General features: G+C 31.0%; 1 protein-coding gene across 2 annotated transcripts in view; it reads right to left on the reverse strand.

Moving 5' to 3' along the window:
* Window positions 1-1095: 1095 nt before the first annotated feature.
* DSC1 (desmocollin 1) overlaps window positions 1096-12426 on the reverse strand; it is a 36928-nt gene continuing 25597 nt past the window's right edge. The window contains exons 12-17 of one of the 2 annotated variants that reach the window (XM_074277131.1): window positions 11016-11228; window positions 10298-10540; window positions 7454-7575; window positions 4832-5089; window positions 3982-4027; window positions 3764-3896 (exon numbers count right to left, since the gene is read on the reverse strand). In XM_074277131.1, the coding sequence (XP_074133232.1) occupies window positions 3992-4027; window positions 4832-5089; window positions 7454-7575; window positions 10298-10540; window positions 11016-11228 (872 nt within the window). In that variant the 3' untranslated portion in view covers window positions 3764-3896; window positions 3982-3991. Of the gene's footprint in view, window positions 3897-3981; window positions 4028-4831; window positions 5090-7453; window positions 7576-10297; window positions 10541-11015; window positions 11229-12426 lie in introns of both variants that reach the window. The other variant, XM_074277121.1, reaches the window with a different exon arrangement.

The following is a 12426-nucleotide window of genomic DNA, read 5'->3' on the forward strand; positions in this document are numbered from 1 at the left end:
TGACTGTTCTATAAATTATGATTATAGAAACCTATAAATAACAATTCTCTTAAGTCCCTGATACATGAATACTATGGTACCAGGGGTATCATATATGCCCTAATTTCCTATATCAGCACTCTTTAAAATGGATCCCACCAACCATTGGCAGTCCACGAAATCTCCTAATGATTTGTGAGCATATCTTTTGTGAAGACCAGTGGCCTATTCCTGGAATTGTCATTAATTTGCTAAGGAACCTTAGGTAGATCATTCTGCTTTTTGGAATTTCAATTTTCTTAGTTATCAAAGAGTAATGATTCCCAAAGTGCCTTTGGATTCTTGGACTTCAAGTAGATTTATATTCTTGAATTTTGATTGTGCCCTAATAATTTATTTATGATATCCTTGCTCTTTTACCTGTGCCTAGAACAATGTTTGCTGCATAGTGTTTATTTAATAAATGCTTATTGATTGAAATTTCTTACTTACTCAATAACACTTCTGTACTTGCTAATGTCATTTTTCAAAGTGGTAAGAACACAGGTGAGATAGGATCAAGAATTGCTAAAGCATATCCTGGGCAAGTGTGTGCATTCTGAAACACAATTTTGCCAAAGGATAAATAATTATTTATGTTTAAAGACAATTTCAGAATATTGATTTTATTATTTTGACATTTGGGACTCTCCCTTTGGTTAAGCATATTAATTTAAAGTAGATTAGGATAGCTTTCTGAAAGTCTGTGAATAAACCTCTGAAGGTATACAACTTTCTTGTAGGAAGAAACATTTTTCCTAGGGAAAAAGAAACACACATAATATTAAAATTAAAACAAAAGAATGGTGTATATAACCTCCCAATTTAAAAGAATCATTGACTATATTTTGCCTTTGAACAATATACAAACTCTTTGATTAATGTCATAATGGGATTTACATCTGTGAAAAAGCTAGAAGTAACCTAAAATTTTAATTCTTATTGATTAAAAGAATTGATGTGTATATATATAGATATATAGATATCTACATATCTATATATCTATATATCTATATATGTGTATATGCCAATATCGCATTGTGTTAATATGCATATAGGAAAAAAATACAAAGAAAAGCAGAAAAAAGCAAATTTATTGCAAAATACAGTTCTTCCTTCCCACCCTACCATTGGCTACTCGCTCCATTAGAAATGTGTTTTTAAGGACTAAAACACTAGAAGTACAGAAAATAATAATTTTTATAGGTTAATAAGTATTTGCTTATTAATTTGTAGGACATGTTAAATTCTGAAACTTCTGACACATTATAATTTCAATCATAGCACTGTCTTCAAAAATCACATTAATTTTAACATAGAATTTAACTGATATTTCTGAGAGGTAACAACTAATGATATCCAAGTGGTTTTTAAGTAGTGAAAATCAATTTAGAACTCCTTTTTTTTCCCCCAGACTTCTATACAACATTTTTTCCCAGAATTTTAATGATAAATTCTCTAACTTGAAGAAAAACACATGTTTGAAACATAAAATTTTATGTTCACATATATGAAAGTCAACAAGCTGTTCTGGATAATATGCTTGATTTGACACCAGGAAGACCAGGCTTCAAATTTCTGGCATTTGCTACTAACACAAGATAATATAACTTTCTTGAGCTACATGAAACCTTCTATGACAATTTGTTAAAGATGAGTTGCAATCTGCCTTGGTTGTGGGGCACAGCTTCTACACCACCAATAACGAATAGAAGCATGTTTCCTTTTTGTTCCTTTCCTAAAACAATGTTGAGTTCAGTGTAATATAGAAAGTAAAGTTGGGAGCAAATTAATATTGCAGCAGTACCTTTTTATCTTTCTCCACAAAACTCCTTGCAAATAGCTTTTTATGTTACTAATAAATCCTCACCACATTCTTGTCAGTACTACCACTTTTCCTTAGAGTTGCTATGCAAATGAGATGTAGACCTTTCTTTTGAAATGTCTTTGCTGTAGCAAATCCATTCAACTTGTGCCATTTATTACATCATATGTTTGTTATTTAAAATGTGTTTTATATAATGTGTATAATATTTATAACATCATTTATAAGACACTGAGTAATATGTTTAATGGGGGAAATATATGTCTCTCTTCTGCTCCAACATACACTTTCATTTTAAGGAACACATAGAATGGAAATTGTACTGAGGAGAAAAAGAGAGAGTATAGGGAGAGAAAAAAAAGCCAGGTATCCTATTCAATTATCTAACCAATTAATTGACAAAGAGAAACCTATTTTTTAGATAGAAAAGCATTTCTATGTTATTTGTAATTTTTATCCATTGATATTTCACATCCAATAATCAAATCTCAACAAATATTTGCATAAAAAACCAAAATTGTGCTCTTTTCTGGACTGATGTATAATAATAAGTTTAAAACTTTTTTAAAAATTCACTTGAATTCTTTTATATACATACATGTCAGTTTTACTTCTCTTTCATTTTCTGAAAAATCTTTAACATTGATTTTATTTTCATTTTTCTGACTGTCAAAAGGAAATTTCAATAATCCAATAATTTCGTATTTTGTTTTGCATTTACACAGTACCTGTAAACAGAGATATTTAATAAATTACCCATGACATATGCTAATGACAAAAATTCAGAGTTGTAAATATATTTACATATATGATAATTACACTTATTTCAGGCAAACTCTGCTCTCTGGAATAAGGTGCTTGAAGCTGATTTTTAATTGTAATTCCAAAGACTCCACCAAGGAATACTGACAGATTTTAGGCCAAGAATTGGACCTGTGATTTCATTGATATAAAGAACTCTCTAGAGAGACAACTCCTTCCAACTTTGCAGTATGTCAGCCTTTTCTAAAATATATAGTCTTAGAAAATTGCCTAGGGGACTGTGAGGGTAAGGATCACACACCCAGTATGTATCAGAGGTGAGGCTTGAATACAGATCTTCCTGCTCTCAGGTCAGATCCAATATTTCCCTCTTCTTCCTCAACCTCCTCTCTTCTTGAATATTAAAATTCTTACATTTATATATTAAGTAAATCAGAGTAAGAGGACTCATTTATAACCAAACAAGCTTAAAATATTTCATTTCATTATCCTTGACAATCTACTTATTTTCCAGATTCATAGAAAAGATATAAAATGTACAAGATTGCATAAAAATTCCAAGTAGATCATCACTTGCTTGTTCTGTATTAAAGCATAGGAAAAGAAGACAAATTGTTGCATAAAATGAAAAAAAGGAAATAACTGATAACCTTTTAAAATTAAAATACTGAATCAAACTTTGATGAAGTTTATCTTTCTATAAAGAGAGAAAAAGAGAGCGAAGAGAGAGAGACATAGAAAGAGACAGATTCTGATCCCCCCAAAATTGATTTACAATCCCTGTAAAAAAAACAAACAAACAACAACAACTCTAAAAGAGTCATTTATAGTTGTCACTAGGATTATATGATTTAGAGTTGGGAAGGATCAGCTCTAAACTCTTCATTTTGCAGATGAATGAAGAAAAAGTATGCTTAATAATACTACTATTAACTCACACACATATATTGCATTAGTATTTGCAAAGTACTTTACAAACGTTTGATTTCATTGACTTCCTAAAGGTAGCATGAGCTAGTAACAATCAAGTTTTAAACCCAGTCATCTGATTCCAAATTGTATGTTCTTTACACAATACCCACTTCCTCCCACTTTATTTCTTTATGCATGTCTTTGCTAATGTCCTAAATTTGGGTTCCAGATGGTCTAAAAACTCAAGTCCCTCTTCATCCTGCCGATCACTGCAACAGCCTACAGAGCCAGCTACAGATCCTTTTCCTTCATAATTATATGAAAGAACATAGTCTTTAGAATACTTATGCTCTTCATCTTGTCCACAGTGATACACCTTCTGTAGATGAAAAAAAGACATTTTATTATTATTTTTTTTAAAAACACCTAAACATATTCACATAAAAATAATTTCTTTGATTTACCTTTTATTGTTTAATTTTTAATCAGAGTGTGTCCTCTAATGGATTCCTACATATAAAAAATGCACATGATTGGTCTAAATTATATTCATATTTAAAATAAATATTTAGCAAATAAATGTTTCTAGTGATTTACAAAGGTATAAATTAAATTATATATCTATTATAAAAATAGCTAGCATCTCTCCAGCTAAACCCAAAAATATTTGAGGTTTTTAATTTATCTGCTAAATAAGTGTTTTACATATTCAAGGGAAATTATGTCCTCTGTAAGATTTACATGGAGCTACAGAACTATAATATTTGAATACTTTACACTAGGTAATGTTTATATTAGGTGATAAATCTCTATATTAATCAAAATGGAAGAAAATCAAAATAATTATGTCATTAACCATATTAGCTGATGTCAAATGTTGTTCTGAGTTCCCCATTATTGAATGCACTTGATAGTCACATATATTATAATTGTAAACTATGTGCTTTAGTGCCAGATGCTTATTTTAAATGCATCAAATATATTTCTAATTTATGATAAGCTCATCAATATGTAAACCTTATTCAACTTCATGTTAGTGATAATTTTAAAGCAAGAAAGGTATCAACTGTTTATCCCTCACTAAAATATATGCCTGTCAATAGATATCTTTGTCTAATATCTCTTTTAAAGGTGATGATAAAAAATTTGTTGAAGAAAAATCAAGGAAATGATAAGTTATAAGCTGAAAAATCAGATCAAACTGTAGCACATTGTTGTTGAGAGTAAAAGGATGATCAGCAGCATCAAATTCACTGAAGTTTGTTATACATATGATACACACATATATAATGTGAACTTGGGATAATAGCTTACTTCACCAAGGCGAGGTTGTGTAAAACTGTGCCAGTCAGTATATGCATATCTTCCAGTATCCACCAATCCTTGTCCTGACCCTTTGTATGATTCCAATGTCGGATGTCCTCCACTTTTGGTGGATTCCAATGTGTAACCTTTGACCATTTCAAAACTTTGTGGCCCACCGGCTTTGGTTGCCTGTCCGCCAAGTGTCCCAGTGGAAATAATTGGTTCAGAAATATTTGTAGTCTGTGTAGGAAGTCTAATATTTGCTTCCTAAAGATAAAATTTTAAAATCATATAAAATAATGTTAATAATTTGATTTTATTTCTTTTATAGGTTTTCATTTGATGTTTCCTACCCAATAATATAAAACCATAAGACTCAGAAGTTAGGTTTTTGTTTAACTTCCCAGTGTGAAATGAAAACAATTAAGCAAGGGTTCTTCAAAATTTTAAATATGATAAACATCTATGAACAAAAAACACAGGAAAGGAACAAATTGGTATTGTTATTTCTATAGATTTAGATTTCATATTATGTCTATAAAAAGCAAAGATGCTTACTTGAAGTTAAATTATTATTCTTAAAAAAGAAAGTTGCCTCACTTGACTAGCAAGAAGGTAAAATAGAAGCTTTATATAAATTGTTTTCAGTGTAAAACCTCAAAAGAAAATAATTAATATAGGAATTACAACAGATTCATAAGACAAGAAGGCAGAAAGTTTTACTCCTACTGAAGGTTTTTTTTAAAAAATAGAAAATTCATTAATAAACATCAGAAAATTTTATATAAAAGATATTTCACTCAGTACTATTCTCCCAAACAAATCTACACACTTGCTATAGTTAATGCACATCATTTCTTAGATTTGTTTATGGGGATCTGGATGTAAGAATCTCTTATGACTGCTGTACATTTGCCTAAAATACCTCCCCCATCCTTGTCCCATCACAGAAGATGCAGTAGATATTGAAGGGATAACATATCACCCATTGCCATAGGCAAGAAAGGCAGAGCATAGACTCTAATGAAAAAAGGATGAAAACCACATAGGATCAGGCCTCTCTTCTATGAGGTTACTCATGGCAGGGACTCCAACAGATAACTCCATATTTCCCAACTTAAAGAAGTTGAAGTTGCTCATGAGCCCAGGCTGTGCAACAGTGGAAGGATAGACCCAAAGAGTAAGTGCAAGACAAATATAAGAAAAACATTTAAACAACATAAATTTTAAAAGACCATGCTTGAGTAAAACAGATTAATGAACAAAAAAGGACCCCCCCAAAATTCAAACCCAAATCTCAAAAAGGAACCAAAATACTTTAAACAAATACTATAAGATAGAAGAAAGGGAACTGTCATAACTTAATAAAGACAGAATCTTGTGGACTCAAAATAACATTAATTCAGAGTTTGAAGGATCTCTATATATTCTAACCAGCTGATTGTTCTCAAAGAAGAGCAAAATGATATCTTTATGTCAAATTATGGTGTGTCTGATTGTGGCCGATCAGATCAATTTGAACTTGGAATTCTTTGCCACATTTGGAGTGGATTCTTTAACTTTGCACACATTGAATTTTTTCTGAGCTACTTCCATTCTACTTTGCTTATAGAACACAGTACCTTTTCTGATAAGGGCATGCCAGGATGGGGGGAAAAGGGGGTCCTATGCCAGTGTCTTCCATGTTGTGCATTCAGTTCTAAAGTTCTTAAAAGAATCCTTTAGAGTGGCCTTGTATCACTTTTTCTGACCACCATGTGATCACTTGTCTTTTATGAACTCTCCATAAAATAATCTTGTTGGCAAGTGTACATTTGGCAATTACCTAACAAATGGTCATCCAGCCTCTACTTTAAGGCCTTTATGAGATAGAAAGCACCATTTCCTTCCATTGGACCTTTGTACAGCTCTAATTGTTAACAAGTTGTCATTACTTCTATTCATTTTTCCTAATTCTTCCTTCTGGGTTGGCCAAACAAAACAAATCTAATTCCTTTTCTATATAACAGTCTAAAAGTAATTGAAGAGAACTATCACTTTTATCTGAACCTTTTTCCTTTTCTGGCTAAACAAACCAAATAATTGAAATAATTACTTAAGCTTTCATTTTGAATGACTTGCATTCAAACTATTTAAAAATTATCAGCAGTCATTTCCATGACTTCTTTATATCAACTCACTTTTCATTATTTCACATCCTGGCTTATGGCCTTGTAATTTGATTAGAACTGCTCTTTCCAAATATAGCAATAATCTCTTATTTTCTAAATTATTGGTCTTTTCTCACTACTCATATCTCTTGATTTTTCTATAGCATTTGACATTGTTTACCATCCCATTTCCTAGATACTCTTTCCTCATTCTCAAGTCACAATCTTCCAACTTTAATTACAGCAATATGAGGAGGAAGCCAATGTTCTCCTTATGCACTGTGCTCCTGAAGAATTAAGCTGAGCATCCTATTTATATAATTTTTAAAATAATAAAACTAAATAACTATGAAACAAAAAAACTATAAAATAATAAACTAAAGATAAAATATGAATAAAGAAAAACATTTGAATTTGAATACCACCTTGCAATTTATCACAAAATCAAAAACAAACTCCCAAAAAGATATAAAATGTTTACCATCACTTCTTCTCCTGGTGCTTCTGTATTTGATACAATTAAATTCTGTTGAGCTATGTCTTCTGGAAAGCATTTTTGTACTGTCTTCTTGGTGGTAACGCAGAAACATGCAAATAGGACACCTAAAATAAAGTACTTTGAGTTAAATCTTCCATTTGTCTAAATTTTTATCCAATAGCTTTCTTTTGTGGATGCCCCAAGTTTCTTAGATTATTGATAGATTGTAAATTCTTCTCAAGAACTTTGCTCCCTCTTACAACTTAAAAAAAAACAAAAACAGATTTCCTATTGGTGTAAACACATTGGGAAACACAGTAGTGAATTTTGTAAAAAGATGTTAACAAATTCATGCATTTTAGTTTCTATGTTTTGCTAAAACAATGATTCACATAATTAAATTATCATTAGAAAACTAAATTTAAAAATATATAGAATTAGACCACCGATTCATTAATTTTGTTCACGATAATACACTCAATAAGAGTTTTGACATAATATATGACAAAACAGACTAATAATTTACTGGGTCCAAAAAACAAGAAAAATTTTGGATTCTGTGCCCAGTGCTGTTTTATGAACTTATATGTCAGGAAGTTAAAAGAAGCCATCCAGTACATAACTTCCTCTCTGGGAGATTTATGGAGAAATAAGGAAGGAAAAATCATATAGGAACAGAAATAGAGGAGGTTAGAGGTATTCTCATAAATAATATCACAGATCTTTCAAAGCATTAGGTTATTTCCAGCTCCTGAGTTACTGTGCCATTTTTAGAAATTGACACCATCTGTTCTCTGTAATTATCCTTTGGGAAGAAGACCAAGACCCAACCAAGATCACACAGGTGATAGTAAGTTAAAATGAAATTTGATTTCAAATTCATTGCCTCCCACTCCCTACTAACGAGTCTCTTTTTGGGAGCATTTGAGGTAAAACAACTATCTCCATCATTTCTTCATCTTTCCCTCTCCTACTTCCTATTGTACCCTTAATTCCTTTCCATCTCTCCAAGTTCTCAATCAGTTGCAGTATTTAAAAATAAAATTAATCATAAAACAAAACAAAACAAAAACTTTGGAGAGATGATTTCAATTGGGGGAGGGGTTAAAACTATATAAGGAAATATAAATAATTCTAGGCTTTGAAGATATTCCATTGCATCAAATTGATCTTGAGATTAAACAATCAGTGGTTTAAATAATAATAGTTGAATTTATATTGTGCTTTAAAATTTGTAAAGTGCTTTATGAATATATTTTTGATATTGTATTTCAAATGTACCTTATGAGGACCCTATGAAATAGGTACTACAAGTTATCTCCATTTTATTGGTGCTTAGAGAATACAAGTGATAAGATTATATGGCTAGTAAGTGTCAAAGGATGGTTTTAAACTCATCCTCTATTACTTCATGCTACTGCCTCCAAAGCCAACCCCAAGTTCATAACATAATGATTAAGAAAAACTGCAAATGTAGACATGATCTGAATTAACTATACTATAAAACTCCTTGGAGGAACTATCTTTTATTTATTTTACACTTTTCCACCTCTCTACCATCCATCAATCATATTCCACTGCACATAAAATATGAAATTGTATGAGAGAAGATGAAGCACATTAAAAGAAGACTATTTGAAGCTCTGTCCTGTAGCATTTTAGTAAAGATGAAAAAAACTGTCACTTATAATTTCACTATTTTATTACTGAAATCTAGAAATGATTTCCAGAACAGTGGCTTTACTTCACAATGCCTGACTTCTACCTATTTAGAGTGATATTATTTAAAGCAGGAGTTGGCCATATGATAAGAAATATATATTTTTCAATGTACATATATTTAATTTATTTCATTAATTACAATTGCTAGTACCCTGAATGAGCCAACAAGGCACCTGAGACAATGTTACAAAACAATAGTGGTCACTTGGACATTAGTGTCTATTGTGTGCCCTAATTAGGTTAAGAACAGGTTATTAGGTTTCATGTAGGCTTTGGGGTCAAGCAAAATGCATTTAGATGATTGGGCAGCTCTAGGGTAAAGTAAATTGGAGTGGGGGACAGCTGTTAGGTGTTAGAAGTTTAAATATTTAAATAGAAAAGATTCAAGGCAGAATGAGTATGAAGCACTAGGAAGAGAATTGCATTTGGAATCAGAAGACTTGGGTTCAAGAATACCATTCCCTGTGCAACTATAGGCAAGTGAAAATCACTCTAGAACTCAATTTCCTCATATGTAATGTCAGGATTAGACTAGATCACCTCTAAGAACCGTTCCGGACTTAAATTCATAATCCTACAGTGAGCCACAGACTAGACTCTTAGATTTAAATTTGTGTTAAGAAAATTGCTAATTCATATCTGAATAGCCATAGTTCTAAAGAGGAATAAAATTTTTGCTATGGATAGGTTCAAGTACCATACTCAGGAATATATTTCTTTTTTTTTTTTTCCCTCAAGGAGGACAATGAGTAACCCTAAGACCATGGCTAGGAGATGATCTATGTGACTCACAAAAACCTTCCTAAGAAATCACAAAATGAGGTGCACTTCTTTTTTTGGTAGAGTGGGATATGTTAATCCTCAAGCATGCCAGTCAGAGCCAATGGTAGCCTTAAATTAAGCTATTCCCTAGCTATTTCCCTTAAGTAGGTATTGCCCAAACTCAAGTTTCCTTATCTATAAAATGAGATTAGACAGTATGAAATCTAAGTCTTCATGTAGTTTGTAATTAATTTTCTATAGAAGTTCATAAATTAGATATTATAAAAAGGTATTGATGATCACAGAAAACCTACATTTATTTAGTTTAATTTAAGAAAAGATAAAGTAAATATTTATACTTACATAGTAGCAGCGCAGAACCCAGCACCATTGCAAGGATAGCCCATTTTCCAAGACTTATATTTGAAGGTTCTGCATCTCTCACCCGACCAGCAGGTAACTTGCAATCACTTGGTAAGGTACAATCACACAATCTGACTTGTAAGTGAGATACTCTACCAAGGCCATGCCGATCTTCTACTCTAATAGGCACTGAATAAAAATCACTCTTGAGGCCATCCTTTGGATGAATTATTGCAGATGTATCTGGATGAAGAGAAGTATTGACCTAATATTAGCAAGACTTTTCAAAGCAAGTTAATAAACAAGTTATGTATTTTGATAAAAATGCTTGGATAAAAAGAAAAGTCAGGTGGATATTTTTATTTGGAGTTACTCATTTATTTTGAGGGTAAAAGAGATGGAATTGTCTTTTGAGGGTAAAAGAGATGGAATTCTTAAAGAAAAACTCAGTTTAAATCTCATGGCATTTAAACATTAAAAAACCAAACAAATTACATATTCCTATATGAACATTAATACATTTTTGTCCTTAAAGGCTTTATCCATTAAAGGATTTGCAGAGTGGGGAAGCACATGCAATGTTTTTTAAAATACTACTTTTCTGCTTTTTCATAATATCTGAGATTGTTACAAACTAATGCTAACAATTTTCATTGCAATAAGAAGATATAAGGATTTTAGTGGATTATAAGTAGATACATTTCTTATCTTTACATACCAGATTTTTTTCGTATTGTCCAAAGTTTATTAGACTGATTGTCCAATATAAATTCAAAAGGTGGACCATTTCTAGGTCCATCATGATCCACAGCTTCTACCAAACCACCTTCATCCCCATGACGGCAAATTGTCACATTTTTCTTAATTATTGGTGAATTATCATTTTCATCTTCCAAAAGTACTACCAATGTACCAGTGCATGACCTGCCAACTAAAACAGAAGCATAATAAATATTGGATTAAAATTGATTTTCTTTATTTCATTACTCATACATTAAATGAACAGATGTATAATTGGGATAGCTAGGTGGCACACTAAAAAAAAAAAAAAACCATTGGGTTTAGAGTCAGAAAGACATAAGTTCAATTTTATACTCAAACATTTAGTAGCTATTTGCCTCATTTTTCTAAATTGTAAAATGGAAATAATACTTCTAATATTGTTGTGAGTAGCCAATAAGATTATATTTATAGGTTGCTTAGCTTAGTATCTGGCATATAGTAGATACTATATATTAATCATCATCATTATCCTCCTCCTCATCATCATCATTATTAACCTTTGTTACTGACAAACATCATGACCTTCCACAAAAATTACCTGATCTCTTTGGGACTTAATTTGGGGAAAGAATGACTCAACTGACTGTAAAACAAGGAACACACCAGTCAATCTTAAAGATCTTTGTGGGTAGTAAGAGCAAAACTATTATTATTCAAAGTGAATTCAAAACTTTTTAATTATTTTCATCATTTCCCTAAATATACAAAATTTATCTCATCTTAATATATTTTATTGTTCCCATGACTGAATGCTAAATCAATTACAACAAATTGACAATAAGGAGATGGGACTAAATCATCTTAAGTTCCTTTGCTGCTCCAAATCTAATATATAGTTACGTATTCTTTGTTTACATTTCAAATATCTATTTAGTGAATAGTGAACTGAATTAAAGAGAATTGATATATAAAATTACTTATAACAATAGTGAATTTTTTTCCTATTTATTTAACATCAAAACATAAATTTAATAAACCAAACCTTAGTTTGGGGAATTGAACAAATATAGGTATAATTGTTTACCTTACTGTTCTTCCTTGCTTGGAAAATAATCATCAGTTCATCAAATTATATATGACTATAATCTAGTATTTAGATTGAGAAAATTTCAAAATCAAAATCAAAATTACAAAAAATTTAAATTTTCTTTCTAGCAACAACATAAAGAAACTTGGATTGCAATGCTTATCCAAGTGAGTCCTAAAGGGTTAAAGGATTTCTTATACATCCCATATTTTCTAAAATCATTCTTCTAAATCCTTAGATGCAATGATGATTTAAGAGGATATTTTCATGAACATTCACATGGAAACTATCAAATATACTAATCATGGTTTTCTGGTAA

Source organism: Sminthopsis crassicaudata, chromosome 1, assembly GCF_048593235.1.
Source record: "Sminthopsis crassicaudata isolate SCR6 chromosome 1, ASM4859323v1, whole genome shotgun sequence".
NCBI classification, from domain to species: Eukaryota; Metazoa; Chordata; class Mammalia; order Dasyuromorphia; family Dasyuridae; genus Sminthopsis; species Sminthopsis crassicaudata.